The 25,337-nt window shown below is 28.0% G+C and overlaps 1 protein-coding gene across 1 annotated transcript; it reads right to left on the bottom strand.

Annotated features, from left to right (window-relative positions):
• Positions 1–19,882: 19,882 nt before the first annotated feature.
• Positions 19,883–22,626, bottom strand: LOC110617022 (probable flavin-containing monooxygenase 1). The gene is made up of 5 exons (XM_021759601.2): positions 22,124–22,626; positions 21,799–22,036; positions 21,550–21,725; positions 21,089–21,441; positions 19,883–20,433 (listed from the first exon to the last, which is right to left on the bottom strand). Exons 1-5 carry the CDS (start codon positions 22,559–22,561, stop codon positions 20,082–20,084), a joined length of 1,557 nt encoding a protein of 518 aa, XP_021615293.1. The 5' UTR covers positions 22,562–22,626; the 3' UTR covers positions 19,883–20,081.
• Between the last annotated feature and the right edge of the window lie 2,711 nt (positions 22,627–25,337).

Genomic DNA, 25,337 nt, shown 5'->3' with positions numbered 1-25,337 from the left:
CTACAACATTATTCTCATTACAAACTATTATATGCAACTCTTTATTCTTCAGTTCATTGACATTAAAGGAGAATGCATCTATTCTGTAGAGTCCTGCTTGTACTTTGCCAATTGCTACTACCTTCTCAGTCAATTGGTCCTACAAAACACATTTATTTTGCAGGAAATTAATTGTCATCATTTGATCCTGTAACAACTTGTGTACTGAAAGCAAATTATATTTGAATTGGGATATGTATAAGACATCTTGCAATTCAAGGTTTGGACTTAAAATCATAGTGCAATATGAGTCATTGTTTGGACAGAATCGTCAGGAAGGTGGACTAGGTTATTTGAGATTTGTCTTTGTGGATTTTTCAATAGGTGGTAATTTGAACACATGCGAGTGGTAGCCCTGTGTCTACAATCCAATAACCTACTTTATCATGCAATTTAGACAAAAACAAATTAAGAGAGTTACCTGCAAAGTTGGAATAATTTTCACGGGTTATCTTTGCTATTCCCTTTCCCTTCATGTACCTTGCAACTTTTTGTTGAATTATTATGACTAGTGCTGGATTTGATTTAGGAGGTTGGATCTCAGATTGTGTGACAGTGGCTCATCTACAACTGCTTCATCTCTGTGTGTTACTGCTTCATCTCAGGAAAGAAGGCTTCTTCTGCTTTAATTCTTTGTACCAGTCTGGATATCCGTGGATCTTGAAGCAACTATCCTTCACATGTCTTAGCATGACAATGATCACAATACTTGTCTTCCTTTTTCATATAACCTTTCTTGCCTTCGTAATTCCTTGTTCCAACCTTGTTTCCATCGAATCATTTGTTTCCTTGATTGTTTGCTAACATTGCAGGTGCGTCACTCAGCTTAGTGACATTGTGTACTTCTCTTTGTTTCTCAACCCTGAGTATCATAGAATAAGCTTTATTGATGATTGGCAGTAGATCCAGTAGTAGGATCTGATTTCTTACGTAATCATAAGCATCATTTAATCCCATCAGAAACTGCACCAATTCATCATTATCGTCCAAATCTACCATGGCCTTGGATGCACCATCAATAGAATCATGTCCACAACCCCAATGCTCAGCTCTATTAATGTACAAAACATCAGAAGGAGCTCAAGTCAAAGATCTAAACCTGTATGGTTGCAGGATTTTGTGGCTACTGTAAGAGGTGATTAAGAATGCCAGGCTACTACCCTCAATCAAGTAGGCATCTCAGGCACACCAAATCCCTCTGTTTCCATCTCTAACCCAAAATTTCATAAAGATTACCTTGTTTTTCTAGCCAATGTGTTTGCATCTCATGCACTTACAATTTATCATCAAGCTAAAACAAACCCACATGGGGTAGAGGCTATGCAAAAGGAACTATCAGCACTAGAAGATAATAATATATGGGAGTTCACTTATTTACCTTCAAATAAAAAACCCATTAAATCAAAGTGGGTATATATGATTAAATACAATCATGATGGCTCCATTGAGAGGTATAAGGTAAGGTTGGTAGCCAAGGACTACAACCAAGTGCCAGGAGTAGATTACACAGAAAGCTTTAGTCGTATAGTAAAATTAGTCACTGTACGGGGGTCTTTTTTAGCAATTGCAGCATTTCAAAGTTGGCCAATCCATCAATTGGATATTAATAATACCTATCTCTATGGCTTTATTAATGAAGATTTGTATATGACTCCACCAGATGGATATCCAAAGACCAAACCAAGACAAGTTTGTAAACTTGTCAAGTCCATTTGTGGCCTCAAACAAGTAGGGAGACTATGGAACAGGGAACTCACTTAAAAAATCAAGCACTTTGGATTCACGCAATCCAAATAAGATCATTGTTTATTCATAAAATCCATTGACTCTCATTTCCAAGTATTGCTTGTATATGTGGATGATATATTGGTTTCAGGAACAAATTAAGAACAGATTGAAGAAACAAAGGCTTACTTGCACAAACAGTTTGAAATCAAAGACTTAGGTTATGCTAAGTATTTTTTATGCATTGAATTGGCAATGTCTTCCACTAGATTATATTTACACTAAAGAAAATATATTCTAGACATTATAGCAGATGTGGCATTACAAGATGCCAAACATACTCCCTTTCTAATGCAAAAAGGTCATCTCTCCAAAGACGACCCGACATCACCTTCCTTGTTCAGCAATTAAGTTAGTTCCTTCAGAATCCCAGAAAACTTCACTGGATAGCAAAGTACATGTCTTTAAGTATTTAAAGAGTTGTCCATCAAAGGGAGTCTTCTTTCCTGCAAATTCAAATTTCAAATTGATTGCCTTCTGTGATGCTGATTGGGCTGCTTGTTCAGATACAAGGAGATCAGTTAGTGGTTATTGTGTGTTCCTTGGCCAGTCTCTAATCTCTTAGAAGACAAAGAAGCAGAATACTATGAGAAGGTCATCTGAAGCTGAATAAGCTGAATATAGGAGTATGGCAGTTGTTGTTTGTGAGTTAAAGTGGATTTCCTACTTACTAGAAGATTTTCAGATACATCTGTCACTCCCTATTGCTCTTCATTGCAACAACCAGATTGCCATTTATATAGCAGCTAACCCAATATTTCATGAAAGAACCAAATACTTGGAGATCGATTGCCACCTAGTTAGGGATGAAGTTCTCAAAATGTTCATTGCTACTGTTAAAGTCACTTCTCAGACACAGCTAGCAGATCTTTTCACTAAACCCTTATGCAATAACCTCTTTCATTCTCTTTTGTCCGAGCTCGGACTTGTATGGATCTTTACGGGTCCTCAGCTTGAGGGAGCTGTAAATGTTATATATATATATATATATATAGGGATAAAATTGCAATTTTTTAACAACAGTTGTTAGCTTAGCTCAGTGCACTTCACGTGTTAGTCAGTTCACATGTTAGCTCACTCTAGTTTGTGTATATATGGGGAGTAATTGTTTCAATAAGATCTATGTTTTTCTCCCAAATCATTTCAGTTTTATTTTCTTTAAATTGTTTGAATTGCTGCAGGCCTGCAGTCTTTTGAATTATTCAAAACAGCCAGATTAAGCATGAGGAATGTGTCTGATTACTTCAGTATTTGAAAATCTAGTTACAGTAACTCATAAATCAAGGTGGAGGAAGTTGGGTCTGAACGCATAGCAATTTATCTATCTAGATAAGGTCACGTCTGCAATGGATCAAATAGAAAACTGCTCGAGAAGGAGTATGACCTCACTGAAAGGCCATTTAATACAGGAAGTGGCTGCAGTGATATAAATCATAAGTAATAATTGTTAAAAACTCATCACTAATTAATCCAAAAGCCCAAAACTTTATCCAAGCCCATAAATAAATAATATGTGGAAAATGTGAAGGTGGAAATGTGGAGGTGGAAGCTTCTTGATGCTTACCTCACTTAACCAAGTGTCATTTTATAAAAGTCGAACTGCATTAACAACAAAATGTTAGCAAGATAATGAAAGTAATGAATTTAGAGCAAAACCACAGAAGAGAAGAATGCGAAGGACTTAAAATTACATTCAGTTTTCTCAAATACGGATGCCATTTTTCACAATAGAAATATAATTTTATACAGAAATTTAATATATATAAATAATAAATGTTCTAACAGAATTACCAAACTTCAATACTTTAATACACTAATGATATGTACACTTTAACACTGAATAAGTATTTGAATCATAGAAGGAAGATTCACCTCTTCATGTCAGATCTTATAAAAATAAAGAAAAGGTTTACTATAACATTAAGAACTTCAACTTACAGATTAAAACATGAAGCGTCTTCTCTAATGAGTTGCAAACTCACTATTTTTTTTTTATATTAAATTTCATGATTTTGCTATAATTTTAATATAAATAATTGGTTTTTGTTTGAATTTTGATTTTGAACTGAAAATGTATAAAGAAACTAACAGAGACTGTTTTGAAGCTATTTTCATCTGGAAGGAACAGTCTTATCCAAGGCTAATATCTAAACTCGACGGATAGATTGCAAGATTTCTATTTTGTTAGCTGTATAGAGTTCAAAATTGTTTTAGATAGATACAAATACAATCAGATTAGGATTAAGATAAAAGTCATCGTAGGAGTAATAGATTTATTTTACTTTTTTTTTTAAATTGTGAATTTTTTTTTTGTTTGAAAAAACCTATATAAAAGCTGCCCTAGAAGTAGGATCTACCATCTCTCATCTCTTCTCTTCTTTCCTATTCTTTTCTTTTTGGTCTTTTGTAGCCTAGCCCCTTCCCCTTCTTCTTTTATTTTCTATAATTTTGTTATGACCCTTAGAGGTTAAACCTTTTATTCAGATGAAGGTTAGTTAAGTTGAAGTTTAATTAAGTTGTAAGATTTTGTTTTTAATTTATGTTTTCATTTAATTTCTGTTTTAGAGGAACACCGCCTTCATTGTTGTCCTTTTAGAAATTCAAGATGCCTATTGAATCTCCTAGGAAGACAACATATTGCTAATTAACCCAATTAAATACGTAATTATTTAATTTTATTAATACAAGTAGCAATTAGTATATTCGTTTATGTTAAAAAATTAATTGATTTGGTTTAAATAATTCACTTGCTATTATTGATCAAGTTTGAGTTCTTCTCTTCTTAAAGCAGTTAATTAATTAAATCTACACGTTTGATCGAATTATTAATTAACTATGAATTAATTTAAATGCTATGTGGATTAATTTAATATTAAAGAAGAATTGGTGAGATTCATTTTTTTGAACACTATAACCAAACAATGGACAATTGAATAAATCATCTTTCTAATCAATGATCAACTGCAAACCTACCAACTTTGACTACCTTCAGCTGAATTTTCTTTAATTATTTATTTCACCATTCTAATCGCACTATTTTGTTTCTTCTTTAGTTTTTGTGTTCTTCTTTTTCTAACTTGTCATAAGAATTAAAGTTAAGATCTCTATAGAATCACTACTTATTTACTTTATCTGCAAAATCTTTTAAATTCAGAAAAAGAAAATCATTTTTAATTGACGAATTCAACACCCGTCAAATTTCGACGCTGTTGCTGGGGACCTCCAAAAATTTGTCTTTATTTTTATGACCAGGTCTAAAAACAGTAGAATCCAGTTGAATCCAAAAATAGAGAAGGCTACAAAATAGTTGAGGAAAGCAACCAAGATGCAAAAATAGGCCAATTTGGGATCCTCTTAACTACCTGCTTGAAACCCTCTACGTGAGAACACTGAAGACCCCACATCTCCAAGACCACTTGAACACACAGTTGAGCCCAACGGAAGAGAAATGATGGCTGCAGCTGTTGCCGAAAAGCAACCTCTTTGCATCAAATTCTCGGTGTTGAACGCACCTCTGGAATTGTGAACAGTTCTTGGAACACACAGTTGAGCCCAACGGAAGAGAAATGATGGCTGCAGCTGTTGCCGAAAAGCAACCTCTTTGCATCAAATTCTCGGTGTTGAACGCACCTCTGGAATTGTGAACAAGTATGACTCATATGTTACCAAAATTCCAAAGGTTGGAAAATGCAGACCCACATTGCCATTTGAAAGAGTTTTACGTGGTTTGTTCAAGTATGAGACCACAGGGGATAGGTTAGTAGCATTTCCTTTTACTTTGATTGAATCTGCTAAGGATTGACTTTACTATTTGCTCCTAGGATCAATCACCACCTGAGCGCAAATTAGAGACTTATTTTTAGAAAGATTTTTTTTCCAGCAACTAAAGAATCATCTATAAGAAAGGAAATAAGTGAAATCAATGAAACGCTCCATGAATATTGGGAACGTTATAAGAAATTGATTGCAAGCTATCCAAAACATAGAATCACCCGAAAATAACTCAACCTACACTTTTATGAAGGACTATTGCCATTAGAAAGAAAAATAATTGATACTGTTAGTGGAGGAGCCATTGTAGAAATGGAACCTAAAGAAGGTAAAACTTTAATCTCGAGAATGACAGCCAACTCTAGACAGTATGGCCGAAATGAGGATATTCTTATGAATGTGAATGAGGTAAGTATTGCATTTTTAGATTCTAAAATTTCACAACTTACCGCTGCAATTCAACAATTAGCTGTAGAAAATAATATATGGACTTGAGGCATTTGTAAAAAAGCCGACCATCCCACACAAATGTGTCCTACCCTTCAGAAAGATGAGCAACAAGTAAATGCAATTGGAAGGTTCAATGGATAGCAAAGAAAGTATAATTCATTTTCAAATACGTACAATCTGGGGTGAAGAGGTCATCCAAACCTTAGCTATAGGAATATACAGTAAAATTGTCAACCAAGAGCAAAATATCAAGCTGTAAAATTAGGTATCTCTCTAGAAGACATTGTGCAATATCTTACTAATAGCACTCTTACTTTTTAATAGGAAACAAAATCGAGCATACAGAATTTAGAGAACCAAGTGAGCCAACTTGCTATATCAGTGAGCAAGCTGGAACCTCAAGAGAAACTGCCCTTCCAAATTATTCTAAATCCAAAACAAACGCAAAAGTACTAATAATTGTATATCTACATACCTTATTAGAGTAGGTCCAAATTTTATGCAATTTTGGGTCAATAGTAGGATCAAAGTTTGATTCTATGAGGGTTGAAGCTACGTCATATATGTCAAGTATTAAAAAAAATTCTCTCTTACCATATTTTGAAATTATGACCCTAGAAGACTTCAATCTTGGAAATATTAGGAAATGGTTTAGCATATGAAATAGTAGGCAAAAGTGACCTACCATTTGCAGTAGTAGGAAGCAAGGCGGTAAGAAAGTTATTTGACATAGCAGAATTAGAGGCAATGATAATATCATTTGAAGCAGGCACATTTGGCTCCATTTTTCTTAATAATCCTTAAGATTGTTAAGAATGGAAAAGGAAAATATAGTTTGAGTTCTGAGTTGTGCGTTGCACTGTCCTTGAGGATTATTTAGTAATCTCCCGGGATTAAACAGACTCTTTTAAAGAAATTCAGGATTAGAACAACAAGACAACTAAGAATCTAACAGAGTAGAGAAAATGTAGAGAGAAACGAGAAAGGCAGATGTATCTCTGAATTGTGAAAATTGAAGTCTATTTATAGTTGAAAAAAGAGCAGTTGAAACTGTTAGAAAAATCAGTAAAGCCAACAGCCATAAAATTTTTAACAAAATTATAAATCTCAAGAAATTTGCTAGAAAATCTCACAACAGCTACAAATAATTTTGACCGAGTGAAAATAGTTGTTTACAGATAAAATTTTAAAAATTAAATAAACCAACAATAAAAATTTTATAGCTCTAATTATTCTTACGCGCAGAGACAAATAAATATATTTGAACTAAAATTGATTTTTCGGTCCAAATTTATACATATAAGCCTTACTCCAATAACTTGCTCTTTACAGTCCAATAATAAAAAATTATTTATAAATAAAAAAGTTTATTTCTTTTGTACGTTAGAGAAAAAATTTGAGATATAATAACTTTTACCATTTATGTTCATCATATTCTATTTAGGTTAATTTTTTTAAAAAAATAATTTATTTTTGTTAAGATCCCAAAAACCTTATTTATTTTTATATAACATTTATTATATTATTATATTTTAAGTCTACATAAATCCATCTAGGTATATTGTTTCCATTTTAAAAAATATTAATTATGTAATTTTTAATATTTAAATATTATATATTGCACATTTTCATGATGCATATTATAAAGTTTATTAATAACACATATGCATAATGTTTAAATACTATAATTTATGCTAGGTATTATTTCATAATGTTCTTAGTAGAATATTAATTTATGTTTAATAAAAAATATAAAAATATATTTAGTTTAAATTTTACCTTTTGAACAATTGCCGTACAAATTATTTATATTATTTTTAAAATTTAGTTGATATTTATCAAAAGAAAAGAAATAATATAGACAAATATAACCTGTGGTAATTTTTATAGCATTATTATTGAAATTCATAAATTTGAATTTAATTAAGAGATGTTTCTCAAAATTCAATTTATTATGTATAATGTAAATTATGGCTAGGTTATTATGGTTTTCAAACGAACTGAAGAACCGTACAGAATTAAACTGCAATCGAAAAAAATCGATAGTATAGAAATCAAACTAAATTAAATTTATTTAGATATTTGATTATGATTCTGGTGTTTTATCATCAAGAATCTTATGAAACTGAATTAAAATCGTATTGATTCAGAGTTATTAAAATTACCAAACTATAACTGGTACGTGACGTTGTAATCCAGGTTTCTTCTACGGTACAACAATTTGCCGGATTGAAGAGGTCTGGTTTTCCCGTCTATATACCAGAGATTATGTTTTAATATGATTAAAAATGCAAACAGATTTCTGATGTGGAAGATCAGCCTAGGCCACAACCACAGAACATACTTATAGTGTTTTAGTTTTATTATAGAGGTCAGGGTTCCTGCAACCTTAACCTAGGATCCCCAGAGTTAAGTCAGAGTGAAGTGGGAGAAGAGAAGAGTGCCGTCAACACGGACTTATAAAGTAACAGTATAATATGAGAAATAAGAAACTTACTATATTTTAAAAATTAAGAACTGATACAGAAGTCTGGAAATAAAGAGAGAATACACAAAGGAAATGTAAAGAGAAACTAGAGAGAGAGAGAGAGAGAGAGAGAGAGAGAGGGATTACAAGTGTGCCTTCACAAGGGGAGAGGTTCCCTTTTATAGAAAATTTCTAAGCTTTACTGTTGAGTCACGGGAGTCTTTACTGTTGAATCACGCGGGCTTTTACTGTTCATGAATAGTGTCTTGTCTGCTCCTTTTTACTGTTGGTGAATAGTCTGTCTGTTACTTTACTGTGTGACCTGCCTGCCACCGAATTTTTACTGTGCTGGATTTTAATCTGATTCTGAAGATGAGGTGTCCCGCTTCTTCTTTTCTTTTCCTTTCTTTTTTACTTTTTCTTTCTTTTTCTTTTCCTTTTTTATTTTGTCAGTCTTGCTTTTTATCTTGATAGTTGGAAGTATGCCGTAACAGTCATCTTCATTACTATCGCATGAAGATGCCGGGTTTTCGGAGGATGACGTCTCGGACGCTGTCGACTCCGTATCTGAACTGGACTGTTTTTAGTCTTTCTTCTGCTGGATTTTTTCTTGACCATCTTCTTACTGGAAGACCGTTTTGATGATTCTTTACTGCTGAATGACTCTTGATTTAATTTTTCTTTCTCCGATGAAGTAAGCTGATTATACATTTGCTGACAAATCAGCTTAAACTCTTCAGGGTTTTTAGATGCTACTAGTAAGGCCTGGCATTGGGCTTTTTGGGCTCCAAATAATGGCTCTCCTTGCAGAGTTAATTTTCCAGCATAAGACACAGTAGGAAACTGTGCTTTTTGAAGTATTCATTGCTTTACAATCATCTCTGTGGTGGTATTTCTGAATGAACCCCACCATTTGATTTTATGTTTTCTGACAATAATAGGTATACTAGTTCCTGATGAATACTGAAAATCAAAGAACCATTGGTATACCCAGGGAATAAAAAAGTTTATGTAGAAATACATCAAGGGAGGAATATATTTTTCATTTTGAGGAGGTTTATAATTGGTTTTAAAATACTGATATATTTGAAATACTTCGAGTGAAATAATCTCTTCCGAAATACCTCTATACTGCCACCATTTTAAAAACCAATTTGAAAATTGGGTAGTAGTTTTAATTTTTGATTGGTCAAAATATATCAACCAGAAATGAGTATAGGCTGAATTTTGAATACAGAAAACATTTTCCCAAGCATCCATATAATCAAAATAATTATAAGAAGTAGAATGCTTTTTTAAAGTTTTAAATGCTATTTTGGTATATAAATTTGGGGTTGGCCAATCTTTTGGATGGATAACCCTTTTTATTTGCAAGGAAGAATAAGCCACTAATGTTTTATCATTTTTATCAAAATTGTGCTTTATTTTTACTGAATCTGTTTCTTCTAAGATACTAGAATAGTATTCCTGAGATTTTGAAAAATCTTTGGGAAGAAAATACCAATTCTCAGGATAATATTTTTTAATGACTGCCCATGGGTTTATATTATTATAACCATTTTCAATTACAATTTCAAAATCAAAAGGTGGTTTTATAATCCATTTATGAAAACTATACCCATGAGAAGATTTGATTTTTGGCAAACTCACAGCCATCAACGGATTTGATTTGTCTTTACTGTCTACTGTTTGAGACAGACTAGTCGTACCATGAATGGGTACGATCGCTTTAGGGTTTGAATTCATACCTGAGCTTGATGAGGATGCTACATTCTGTAATGCTTTAATTACCTCTGGCGATTTACTTAGTTCTTCTATCCACCTCTTTAAATCTTCTGGGTTTTTATCTTGGGTGTTTGTGGTTTTACTGGGTTCAGAGGGTTTTACAATGGTTTCCATGATTTTTTCCGAATGTTCGGAAAGAGCTTTAGTAGGAGAACTGGAGCTGGACTTTATTTCCTTCTGTTTATTCTTCTTTTTTCCCATTTTTCTGTAAGAATTCTCGAGTTAGAAAATCGGGAATATTATTTTGACTACCTTTAATGTACTCAATATCAAAATAAAAAAATACTCAAAATAGCTTGTCATCTGGCAAAAATTTGCTTAGAGGCAAGGTTTTTAACGTCTTTCTTTAAAACATGTTTTGTCGATTTACAATCAATTCTGACTAAAAACTTTTGATTTAACAAATCAGATTGAAATTTATTTATGCAAATTACAATACTTAAAATTTCTTTCTTAATAGTAGAATAATTCAGTTGGGCAGCATTCCAGTGTCCCGAGGTAAACTGGATTATCTTTTCTTTATCATCTATTCTTTGCTTTAGAATTCCTCCATATCCTACATCTGAAGCATCAATTTCTACAATTTTAAAGGCTTCTGGATTAGGAAGATATAAGTATGAAATTTCTTTTACTAGTGATTTTATATGTTTTATAATACTGGTATGTTCTTCAGTCCATGGTCCAGTATTTTTCTTAAGTCTATCATGTAATGGTTTTATTATTCTATTTAAATTTGGATAAAAATCTATAACATAATTTAGACAACCTAGAAACCTTTGTAATTGGGTTTTATTAGTTATTTCATTAGGAAATTTATCCCCAAATACCATTGTCCTTTCAATCGGTTGAATAATACCTTATTCTATATAATATCCTAAAAATTTGATTAATTTTAGTCTGAAATAAACTCATTTTAGTTTTACTTAAGGCTAACCCATTTTTCCTTATTATCATACAGAATGTTTTTAGATGTTTAAAATGTTCTTCAATACTTTGACTAAAAATTAACACATCATCTATATAAACAATGCAAAATTTTGAATAAGGGTTAAAAATATTATTCATTATTCTTTGAAATTCTGAAGGTGCATTCTTTAATCCAAAGGACATTACGTTTCATTCATATTGTCCAAAGGGAACTGTAAATGTCATTTTATATCGATCTTTAGGGTCGATCTGAACCTGCCAATATCTCGACTTCATATCAAACTTATTAAATATATTTGCATTATATAACCTATTTAAAAGATCTTTTTTATTGGGTATTGGATATCTAATCCATTTTAATGTTGTATTTAAAGGTTTATAGTTTATAACTAACCTTGGTGTACCTCTTTCTATTTCTGCACTTTTATTAACATAAAAAGTTGCACATGATCAAGAACTTCTGGATTTACTAATCAATTTTTTATCTTCTAATTCTTTAATTTCTTTCTTACAATGCTCTAATAATTCAGGTGCCATCTGAATTGGTCTGGCTTTAGTTGAAATTGAGTTTCATTAAATCCTTCTTCATATGGCAAATCTACCATATGTTATTTTCTAGTCCAAAAAGCATTAGGATGATCTGCACATAATTCTTCTTCCATGCAATTTTTTAACCTTTATATTCTGGTTTTTATGACTTCACTTTCTAATTGATTTTTAATTCTAGTTAAATGTACATTATTTTTTAAATCTTTTAAATCCTCTGTTCTGGATTTTATTATTGAATTTATTTCCATTGCCCTAATGGAATGTGCTTTTATTAAGTTTAGATTTTTCGTTTTGGGTTTCTCTGTAAAGTTCATTTTAATCTTTTTATTTTTCATTTTAATTTCTATACAGTCTTCTTTTACTATATAAGGTGTTATTAAATTTATAAAGGGGTTCCTAATATTACCATATGATTTATCTATTGGGATAATAAAAATACAGTTTTTATTTCCAAATCCTGATTTACTATTAATGCTTCTGCCTTTCCTAAAATATTTAGATTAGTCTTATTTGCTGTTTTTAATTTTTTCTTAGTCTCTTGCCAAAATCTTTTAGGTACTAAACTTGATTTTATGCAATTTAAATATGTTCATGTGTCAAATAATGCTATTGTATCTATTCTAAAATCTTCTGATAATTTAATTTTTATTTTTACTAAATATTTTCTAGAAGTTATTTCTTGTAATAATAGAATAAAATTATTATCTACTTCTTCATTGTCTAATAGACTAATTTTATTATCCTCATTTTCCTCTTCTTCTACTTTTTCAGATGAGGAGGATGATCCAGAAATTAATTGTTCTTCTAGAAATTTTATTCTTTTTGAATCTTTTTGAAGCTGATGCCTTAAATCTTTTACTTCAGCTTTTACCATCCTGATTTCTTTTTGTAATTCTCCTATAGATATGGTTTCTTTAGGTTTCTTGTTTTTATTTAATATTTTAGTTAAATCATAAGTTTATTTTTCTATTCTAGGAATGGTATTTTTAACTTCTTCCGATTCATCGAAACTTTTAATTAATTTTTTAAGAAATTTTTCTTTAGTAGTACTATCATATATACTATTTACTAGTTCCAATAATGAACTCTGTTCTTTAGTTAAAACATTTATTGAATTTTCTGACGAGCTAGTTCCTAACTCATCAATCTGGTTTTCATTTTCTGAAAGATCTGATTCTGTAGTTTATGAGTCTATATATAATTCCTGAATTTTATTTGCTATTTCTTCATCTAATTCTAATTCATTTAGTTTTTTATTAAACCTACAAAATTTAGATGTATGACCCTTTTGCCCATAATTAAAACATATTAAATCTTTAAATGATTTTTTATTCTGGGTCTTATTTACTGAAGTTCTCTTTCTGTACCTTTTATAGGGTTTATAATCTTTCTTTTTATAATACTCTTCCTTACTTGGTTTTGCTATGTATTTTTTCTTGTAATATTTTTCCCTTTTATAATATTTTCTTGGCGTAGATTTAGAACATTGACCATTACAACTTTTATCTTGGGTTATTCCATAATCAAACTGTTTACAAAAAGATCCGAGTTCTTGCTTAGTCCTATGCATTTCATATTTTAAGGTTTTTTACAATTTTAAATCCTGACAAATTTGTAATCCTTCTTTCTGAATTATACTTACCAGTTGGCCATATGTTAATCTTTTATATGGTATTGGGTTACCAAATTGTTGTTTTATGTTATTTCTAACTTTTTCCCCTAGAAAATAAGAAAGTCCTGCTAGAAATTTTTCTTTCCAAAAATCTTGATTTGAATATTCTCTTAACATTAACCTAGTAAAAAATGTAGTTTTATAATACTGAAAATCACTTAGTTTTTTACATTTTAAATTACTTAATAACTCAACATTTTTATCTTTTAAAAGAGATGGGTCTCCTATAAAATGTAATGAAATTGTTAGAATTAAGGTTGATACTGCATCTTGAATATTTTCTCCTAATTCATTATATATAGGTTCTTCTTCACTATCCACTTGGATTGAATTTAAGATTTCTAATTGTTGCATTTCTGTTAGATGGTAATCCCACCAACCTTTTAATTGTCCTGTGAATCCTGCTATAATTATTTCAGCTATTGCTCTATCTGAAGCAAAAACTGGGTTTTATATGCATTAGCTGCCATAGTCATTTGTTGGAGTAAACTTAAAGTATTATATTCAGATAGATAGTCCATCTATGTTCCATTCATATACTGTTGAAGCATTATATTTAAACTGAGATGTGATATTTGGCTTTTCCATTAATCTTAAATCTGGTGCTCTACTTACTATTTCTCCATGTGATATAGGATTTATTTCAAATTGCTTTATATCTTCTGAATCTGGCTGGCTTTGCTCAATTTCAGATTCTGACTCTTCTTCTAATGCATTTATATTTCTAGATTGAAGAATTTCTGGAATTATGTTTTTACTAGATTCTAAAATTTCTATTTTACTTAACTAATCTTTTAGACTTTGCAAAAATTCATTTTATTAGTTTTTAATTCTTTTTGACTCGAACTAGATATCTGATAAGGCTTATATATATATAAAATTTATAGTGATATTATAAGTCTAATATATAGTTTCAATAATATATTTTATATATTACGTAAATTTAATAAAATTACAAACATATAGTTACAATATTATTTAATTATTAAATATTTCTTATCATTTTATTTGTTCAATTTATTTAATCGATTATAATTTATATATATATATATATATATATATATATATAATAGAATTATACTATTAGAATATAAGAGGTAATGGCAAAAAAAACTATATACTTTTGATTTTGTTGTAATTACACCCTATACTTTTTTTTGCTAATTAAAATCTGATTTTTTAAATTTGCTCTAATTATACCATACCGTTATTTGTGTAGTTAAAAACTAACGAAATTTTCATATCATTCGCTACGTCAATGCCATGTCAGTATGACATGTCAACAAATTTTAGAGTAAGATTGGTAATAATTTAAAAGTTTTGAATAGAATTGTAACAAATCTAAAAGTATAAGATTTTTTTGGCAATTATATAATTTATTAATAATATTTTTTAGAAGATAGAGGAATGGAAACTGAATTTATAATTTCATATGAATTACATATTTTTTTAGTCACTTAATTAAGTTAAGCTAGACAATCAAATATTTAATCCATATATTATTAATTTTTTAAAATTTATTCTAAATATTAGTATAATTTAAAAAAAAATGGTGGATTAGCATTATACTTAGAAGTTAAAAGAATAATTTAAAAACTATATATCCTAAAAAATTATTTTATTGTTTTTAATATTTTTAATATTTTTAAACTGAATCATATTAAATATTATTTTAAATTATTTTTTAATACTTTATAACTAATGTATTTAATAAGATTATTTTTCTTAACGATAATTTTAAAGGTAATACTAAATTATAAGTATATTAGATAGATTAAAAAAATTAGTTGATAATAATTTTAGAAAATAAAATAAAATAAATTATTATTATAAAATTATTGATAAAAATTAAAAAAATTGAATAATAATATAAATAATAATTTTTAAATATATTTAATAGTAAAAAAGAATGACTTGATAATTTTATAAGTTTTCAGTTATACAAGTAAAAAAATAAAATTTAATTGATAAAAAATAAAAATATAGGCTAAAATTAGAATAAAAGTAAAGTAAATTTTTTTTTTACAATTAATTCTAAATTTTGTTGAAGTGGTATGATGACATCGTATGTGAATGATGTGATAATTTTATTAGTTTTTAACGATATAAATAATAGTAACAATTGGAATAATTTTAAAGGTTTAGATTTTAATTAAAAAAAATAAAATATAAGGCATAATTGCAATAAAATTAAAAATACATAATTTTTTTTATCATTAACTCAAATATAAATTATTAAAATAATTGTATATATATACTCATAATGGTTACTATTATCTATCTATCTATATATATATATAACAAAATTATTATATCATAGTTAATTATTAAATATTTATAATAGTATAATTAAACTAATTAATTAAAATTCGTTTAGATTATGTATATAGACTATTTCAATATTAATAAAATTATACTAATAAAATATAAATTGCTAAAATAATTATATTTTGATCAATATATATATGTACTTATAATTATTATTAGTAGGTATATGTATATATATATAAAATTATTACGTTTTTAGTCACTAGTTAATTATTAAAAATTTATAAGATTATAATTTAACTAATATAATTTATTAATTATATTTTATTCTATTTAAATATATTATATTATACATTATCTTCCTATTCATAGAATTTACACTATTAAAATATAAAATTGATTTTATACTATTAAAATATAAAATACTAAAATCAATGTATATATGTACATTATTACTTATATATATAATCATTAATTAGATTATATATATTGATAAAATATAATTTGATAAAATTAAAAATAAATTAAATTAAAATAATTATAACTATTTTTAAAAAAATACTGTTAAATTAAATTATATAATTTTAGATATTACGTAATTTTAAATAAATCTATATAATTTTATTATAAAAAATAAAGAAAACATTGCGATAAAGATTTTATAAGTTTACTTAGTTAAAAGCTTACTTAGTTGAACTTTATTTTTTATGAAAACATTGCGATAAAGATTTTATAAGTTTTATTAAGAGTTTTCTTTTATTTTTTTAAGAATTTGAAAATTGTAATAAAAAAATTATATTGTGTTTAATTATTTAATACTTTAAATGAAATATTATATTATATTATGGTTGTTTGATATTATTTTAAAATTTCAACATAATACTTATTAATTTGATATAAATAATATTAGTGTTATGTTAGAAACATTTAGTTATTTTATTTAAATATAAATTTTATTATAAAAATTAAAAATTATATCAAAATTAAAATTGAAATAAGAGTCGATACTAAAACTGAGTTAGAATCGAAAACAAATAGAATCATATCGAAACTATAGTAAAATTTAATTCTAATTTTAATTTTAAAAAAATTCAAAAAATTGATTTTCGAATTCGATTTCGATTTCAATTCCAATTCCTGTAAATAATTGTCCCGAAACCAGAGCTACACCGCCCTAATGTAAACACTAAGAGATCTAGAGGAATTCACTATTTTTTTTATTGCAACTAATCCTATTGAAAAAAAATGATCGTTTTAAAAGTATACAACATAATGAGCAAAGCTTTATAAAATATTAAATTGATAAGTTTTTAATTTTTTTTTAGTATTTGTAATGTCCTTAGTAATTTATCAGTTTCATTAATACATCATCCTTGTTCGATTAAATTTAAATTTTTTTGCTATTTTATGATTAAAATTTTTTAAAGTTAATAATATTATCTAAAATTATAAATTTTATTATAATTGTATCCGATTTTAAATCTTAAATTAAAAAAATATATTTTATTTATATTTTATATTTTATTATACTCATATAACATATAAATAAAAGTCGTTAATACAAAACATCTAAACTTTTTTACTATTTTCACAATTTAATTCAAAATTTTAAAAGTTAATACAATTCAAATGAAAATTTCTAAATTTATCATGTTTTACCATTAAATTTCAAAAAATCTCATTATTTAAAGAATCTCATTATATTTTTCATCTCTTGAGTAATAAATTTTCTTTCTATTTTTTGTTTTTGAGTTTTTTTTATTTTTTTTTTTTGAATGTTAATCATGCTTTTGATTTTTATAAAGTATATGTGCTTATCTGTAAACATTAACTTATACTCGGGTTAAAATTTGAAAGATTAATAACACAACTTCACACAATAAGATTAACATTTTGTTTTTAATAATATTGAAATAAGTTTTTATAATGAAAATAGCAAAATTTATCATAATTGATATATAACGATATTTTTGAAGGTAGAAAAATCAACCGGTATAAGAATTTTATAATTTTTATTGGAACTAGTGATAAATAAGCAAAAATTGGCCAAATGAGGATAAAGAAAAGTAGTAGGTATTGAAAATTTAGCTATAAATTTAAAAATTTTAAGTTGATTTTCAAAGATTTAGATTAAATTGTAAAAGGTTTTTTTATCAATGCCTTTATCTATGTGTCGTAATAAATAAGTTACATGATATTTACACGCTAATATAACATACTTTCTTCAATTTAAGTTTTGAAATTGAATATAATTATAATATAATTTATGATTAATTTTATCAATTTTTAAATTATTTAAAAATTAAATCACAAAATAATGAAAATTTTTGAATATTTTTATATAAATAAGCTTTAGATTTTAAAAATTTTTGATTTAAAAAATGAAACTAACAATTATTGATTTAAAAATTAAAGCCGAAGAAGAAACAAAAAGTGAGAAGAAAAAATAAACATATTCACCGCTTGTTATTAATGAATTCAATAAGCATATTTAAAGTGAAAAAATAACAATTTAAATTCATTTGATAAGATTGATTATAACCATATAATTTTAACAATTTATCAAACTACACTTTTTGATATTTAAAAAATAAAAATAATGTTTAAAATTTAAAAAATACTTGAATTTAAATGTTAATATATGCAAGAATATTTCTCACATTAGAAAAAGATGAGATGAGATGGGTGAAAAGATATAAGTGGAAATGACTCATAACCCAATTGGCTAAAGTTTCAAGTTGGATGTGACATTAACCCATGAGTGTGTTCCTTGATAAGACCTATCAAGGAAGAATTTTCCAAGCGCTTTTGTGGACACAATGCAGCATTAAAAAGCACTGCTATGAAGAATAACGATACACATGATGACCCTGTCATGGCACTTAGAGGTGCATGCTAAGTGGGTTAGGTGGACTTTGTAGAGTAATTAGACTCTAAAGAGATAAAGTCAAAATTACCAATAAGTCCACTAGCCTTTTGGATTAAATGTGGTGTAAAATTCATGTCTATATGTTAAATTTAGATCAAATTTAACTCATTTAAAAATTAGGTTTAAAGAGAAAAGTACTTATAACTCTTATAATTATCTTTATTTTAAATCGATAAAAAATTTAATATATTTTTTAAACCCAAAACTTTAATAGAACATAAAATATTTAAAAAAGATCGAACATGATAAGAAGACACTATTACTATATTAAATTTAAATTAAATCTAATTCATCCAAAAATTAATCCTAAAAATAGAAGTATTTAAGATTTTATAAGAGACAAATTGTCCCTATCTGAAATTGATATGAGATTTAACAATACATTATTTTAGAAAATAAATATGACATGATTTCCTAAATCTCGATAATATATGAATGGTAGAGTGAGGAAACTCTTTGTAGAGACAAGAAAATGCGATAAGGCACTCTTTCCATGAGACAAATCATGATAGAAAAAGTATAAAAAAATATTATAATTTTATTAATTTTTTATTTTAAGATATGTGATTTATTTCAAGATATATGATTTAATTTCAAGATATAAACTGAACTATGAATCTTAACGTAAATAATATATTTTGAAATAAAAAATTAATAGAACTACATTATATTTTTTTATTTTTCCTAATCATAAATATATCTGAATTATAATTTAATTGGAAAAAATCAATAATAATTCAATCTTCAGCCAGCTTCTTTTATTTCTAGAGAGTTGTTAAAATATACGATTTCAAAATTTAATGCTTCTTTTCACTTTTACTATTGAAAAATGCACATAAAATCTTCCCTTAACCACATTTCTGCGTGTCTTGTTTTCCTCTGCATCACCTCTCTTTATTTTTTCTTTCTTTCTTCTTCTAATTTACTTCACTATATTTATCAAATTATGAAATTTCATATTAATAAATTCTAATCTTTTAAATTAACCTATTATCCTTTATTATTTTATTATTTAAATAAATTTAAATAGGAATTTTAGTAAAATGTGTGCAATGATCATCATTGTCAATCATTTATAATGTAAAATTATTAGAAATCATATTTTTAATTAGTTAAATGATACTTTTATATTTACCAAAATGTGTTATAGCAATATATATTTCTTTAACTATTTTTATAATATATTCTATTTTTAATTAATTTTGAGATTTTTTTTGACAAATCTTATAATTTGATTTGATTCACAAAATAAAATTTCTCACTTAATAATAAATTGTCATATTTGCTTCACATTACATATTAATAGGAATGATTTTAGGGTCTTAAAACTTTTATATAGATGGGATATGTGAAAGCTACTACAAGACTTGCATAATTTATTAATCTATATGGTAGCAATTAGATATTCTAATTTTCACAGCTTGTAGGATTGATCAACTTCACTTGATAGTGAGATCTCCATAATCTGCTGGTGCATATGGTAGAAACAAGTCACTTAAAAACCCTTTCTTTCTTCTAGGGTTATATCCCATGTCCTTGCAGAGCTGGTCATTGTACCATATATTACTGTTGCCAATACAACCTCTCTTAAAGTATCTTCCAGTACTTTGCTTGATGTGATCTCCCCACATCTTGGCCTCCTTCTCCATGTCCTTAATACAAGGCAATTCCAGCTTTCCATCAAGAAAATTTGCTATCCATAAGCTCTTCAATTCAGAGTTTCCCAAAGTTGAGAAACTCTCATTGAATCCTATAATCGCCAACTGGGGTATTCTAGGATGAAGTATTTGTCTGCAACAATGAAAAAACAGTGATATATTTATGTATTTTAGGGCAAATTATACTTTAGTTTATGAATTTTAACATAATTAATAAATTGGCTTATGTATTTTTTAAAACAAAACAATTAAATCCCTTTATAATCATCATTCTATTCAAATTCCAGTACCCAAACTCGAACCCTTTCAAATTATCACGTTCAACTAAATTTTAATATTTTTGTTTTTTAATTTCTATTCATTAAAATATTTCAGTATCTAATATAGAAGACGATAATTAATATTTTTATTCTTTAATTTCTATTCATTAAAATATTTCAGTATCTAATACAGAAGACGATAACGAGAAGAAGGGGTTATTATGTATTCAGTAGACGATGATGAGAAGTGGTTGAATGTATAATGAGTAGTACTAAGTTGTCTTTTGTAGAATTTTACAAATGGTATTTTAGTAATAAAATTATATTTTTAGAAGTTTGATCCCAGCTAATGTTAATAATCTATGGACGGATTGTGTTGTTGGACAGACTGAATTTAAGTGGTTGATTTTAAAAATTTAGGAATCAATCTATTAATTACACTAATATTCAGAAATTAAAGTATAATTTATCTTATATTTTATGAAAAAAAAAAAAAGTATTTCTAGAGCAGGGAAGTTGGCTGAGGACCTGTAAAGGAGAAGTGGTGTAGTAGCCTTTATGCAATCTTGGAAAACTGAAGACTCGAAAATGTTCATAAGCTTTTCATAACCTTTGAATCCTGTGGCGAAAATCACAATGTCTGTTTCTAATGGCTGAGCTTCTCCTTTGATAACCAGACCTTCTCTGCAGAACCTAAAGCTTTGTGAATTCTTAATGATGATACTTCCTTCTTCCACTTTGTCGAAGAATTTTTCGGGTAGCAATGCAATCTGACATGAAGAAATATCTTCATCAAATCTGAATTTGGGTAGCATTCCATACTTCTTCAATGGTAGATTCCACTTGACATAGCTCTCCATGAATTTTGAAATTACCCATCTCTGTATATAAATCAACGATAGTTGTATTATAACCATGGATTATGAAGGGAACTATAGCAGTCCCATCGTAATCAACCATTAGAATATATATGGTGAAATAAAAGTTACCAAGGGTGAAAGCAAGGTGACCAAAAAGCTGAACAAAATTGTTTCTCCTGGCTTATGAACCAACAATTCTGAGAAGCGATTGAAGTACAAAAAGCCAAGCAAATACACAGAGAGCAAGCCAGTGGGCAAAAACCAATGAGCATTCCTTTGAATCATTGTGCATGGAAAATTGACTCCTGAATTCCAAAGTAAGATACTTAATATGAATAATCCTAAGACAAGAGATTAAGTTGCATTAATTTTTCTTACCATTTGTATTAGCACATTCTGCTGCTATATCAACTGCAGATTTGAAGGAACCAATGACTGCAACTTTCTTTCCTTTGACAAAATTTTCAACACCCAAATTATGGAAAGCTGAGAAGTTATTTGAATGCATAACCTTGCCCTTGAACACTTGTGGCCCTGCATCAGGAGGGAACTCTGGAATGTTTGGAAGGCCACTGAATTGTCCAATGCACAGAATAACAAATTCGACATGATATTCCTGGAAATATTTCATCAAATTCTTTGTCAGAAATCACTTTTTATTATAACCCAAAAATCAAAATCTTCTGATTTTATTAATCCATACCTCTATGCTGCAAGTTCTGGTGTGCTGAACCTTGACAAGCCATTTTCCTTTAGAGCCAAATCCCTTGCCAGTTCCGCTCCAAAGATGCCATGATTCCATCGCTTCAAAAGATTCTCCAACGTAATTTAAAGAGATGACCCTGGAATTGAATTTTATGCAAGGGAAGATTTTGAAATGATGAGCATAAGATTCAAGATACTCCATAACTTGGGTGTGAGTAGGATGCAAATCTTGTACAGATGAAGGCCATGGAAAATCAGAAAACTGGTATGCTTGTTGGGTGTTTTGGAGCCTGGTTGAGTCAATAGTACGTGCCCAAACTCCTCCGATCGTTTCTTCAGCTTCAAAAACTATTGGAGTGAGTCCCTTGTTGAGAGTGTACTTGCAGGCTACAAGCCCACTAGCTCCTGCTCCGATGATCGCCACACGATTTTCCATTGCTGACTGAGATCCAGTGTCTGCAATTGTGCTACTTGTCAGTATCTGTGCATTATATTATCAAACAAAGCTATAAATATTTCATTTTTTTGGTACACTATTAAAATAATTTTGTAACATGGGATATATTTTAGCTAAACTTTTATATAAATTGTCAATTTTAATTATTTTTTTCGTCTATTTTAACTAAATATAAGAAAGGGAGTAACAGGAAGTGACAGCAAATGAAAATAATTTTTTAATATGGGCCTCGTATATCATAAATTATATATTTTAGTTAAATTTTTATGCAAATTATAATTTTACCCAATTATTATATTTTTTTATTAATTTTAATTAAATGGTTACAAAAGTCTAACACTGATGTGACTGTTTGGTTAGCATAATTTTTATGCAAATTATAATTTTACCCAATTATTATATTTTTTTATTAATTTTAATTAAATGGTAACAAAATTAATTTTATGAATTATATGTAATCTTTTAATTTAATTTGTGATAAAAATTTATGTAGTTTTATTTTACTAATAACGTGGAAACTTTCCTCTCTCATATCATTAGTTAATACTGATGTAATATTTGAAAAAATCAATTAAAAATAATTTTTAATTCAAATAAATTATATTTTAATTCTTAAAATGTTGTAAAATATATAATTTAGTTTATATATTCCTTTAATTATAATTCATCTTTATATTATTATAAATTAATTTTTAATTACTATAATTACTTACAAATAAATATTTATATTTTTCTATAAACTAATTTTTATATTTATTAAATTTAATATCTTATGTCTGACAATAAATTAATAAAATAAAAATTAAATTAAGAATTTTGGTATAATATGCATTTAAATTTAATTTTAAATAATTCTTTTCTTCTAATTTTTTCCTTCTCAATAATTTTTTTATTTAATTAAGACAAAAGAATATGAGATTTTTTAATTTTCATTTTAATGTTTTTTTTACATATAAGATATAGCATTTTTATAAACATGGATATTAATTTGAAAATATAAAAATTTATTAGTAATTAATATTTTAGAAATAATTTATAAAAACATAGGATTAAATTTAATTAAAAAGATAAAGATTAAAGTAAGGAATTATTTATTAATCAAACGAAATTTGCAAGATTAAATTTAAAAGATATAGGATCAAATGTAGCTTTACTAAATATTAAGCAGTAAACTATAATTTAAGAGTAATATTTAATGGTATTAGAGAAAAATTTACTTTATTAGAATTATGAAAATACTAGTTACATATTTAAATATAATAACTTACTTAAAAATGCACTAAATTATATAATAATTTTATGCGTGGGAGAATGGCAGCTTAAATTTTATTTTACACTAAAAACTTCAAGAACTTTAATTTAAATCCAATTTCAAATTAAATTCTATCACCAAATTTTCATAAATTATATTTCCATTCTAATAAAGTAATATAGCCATATATACTATTTCTCTAAAAATTGGGTGCCAAAGAAAATACAAAATGAAAGTAAGAAAAAAACGTTTTATATATTTATTAACATTGTTTTCATTAATCATAAGTGAGATGAGCAAACATGATAATTGTGTGCGATAGAAATGGCATATGCAGCTATTGCTGCACAGATTTGCTCAAATCATTACAATCAAAAGAAAGAAAAAAAAAAAGAAAGCAAAAAAAGAAAAGAAAGAAAAATGTGCAACACAAATGAAAATTTGCTCTGCTAGTCAAAGATTATGAGTAGAGCTAGTAACCACTTGAACATGTGATCAACTAAGTAATCGGGGGTGGGTATCATAAATATGTACTATCGCGTAAAAAGGTTGATGACATTTTAAGCAAGACAAGTGCCTCAAATTAAAAGTGTGTTGAAGTGGTAAGGGCAGGTTGGGCAAACGCTGCATAGTCAGATTAAAAAATATTTATGCTTGAATAAGACATTAACTCTCTCTCTTTTGATTGAGGAAATCATTTTTTAGCCACGGTTGGTAAAAAAGAAATAAAGAGGGTGTAACGACCCGAAAATCGGACCGCTACCGGCGCTAGGATCCAGATCGGCTTAAGGCCGCCGGGACCCGTAGCAAGCCTGACCTATAACCTGTAAACCTGTATAATCCCATACATGATCAACAACATACATAAAAATTAAAACTTTTCTTTCCATAACATCAACCAAACTCAACCTGTAAAAACATTAGCATAACATTGATCATAAGCTTGACCCCTCTGTGGGATCTCATCAATGCCCCCAATGGGTGGCATAACATGTGTTGAGTTGGCTAACATAGACATCAATAAACATAAGATCATGTAATAAAAAGGGATACAACAATCTATGGTCAAGCACACTTCTAACATCCATAACATCATCTCATAACTATACTGATTAATACTCTACATTACAATTTGATCATGTCCATAACTAGCTATTACATAAACATGACTTCTTTACTCTATCCGGACTCCTGCTATATCCTGTACCTGCAAGCCTGGGGGTAAAGGGAGAGGGGTGAGCTAAAAGTCCAGTGAGTAGAGCTATTAAAACACATTAACACTATGCTCTATGAAATGCATCATAACACAAACAATTCACATAAGGGTTGGGTGAACTTGTCACCAATTAGTCCAAGCTAACATTGTGCCAGGCCGTAGCATGGGGTCCTGGTCTTCCTGTCATACATACATTACTTACCATTATCCCAGGGCCTCCTCTGGGCTCCTGGTCTTCGAGTCCCACAATCGTGCCAGGCCGTAGAATGGGGTCCTGGTCTTTCATT

Source organism: Manihot esculenta, chromosome 6 (genome assembly GCF_001659605.2).
Source record: "Manihot esculenta cultivar AM560-2 chromosome 6, M.esculenta_v8, whole genome shotgun sequence".
Taxonomy (NCBI): domain Eukaryota; kingdom Viridiplantae; phylum Streptophyta; class Magnoliopsida; order Malpighiales; family Euphorbiaceae; genus Manihot; species Manihot esculenta.
This window is presented reverse-complemented; position numbering and strand designations above follow the sequence as displayed.

What these genes read in the sequence shown, in the direction of transcription:
- LOC110617022 (XM_021759601.2), bottom strand. Translation starts at nt 22,561, where the DNA reads ATGGAAAATCGTGTGGCGATCATCGGAGCAGGAGCTAGTGGGCTTGTA. An exon ending in CCAGAACTTGCAGCATAGAG is followed by an intron (nt 22,037 to 22,123) that starts GTATGGATTAAT and finishes AAATATTTCCAG; the next exon opens with GAATATCATGTCGAATTTGT. An exon ending in ACACCACTTCTCCTTTACAG is followed by an intron (nt 20,434 to 21,088) that starts GTCCTCAGCCAA and finishes TCATTGTTGCAG; the next exon opens with ACAAATACTTCATCCTAGAA.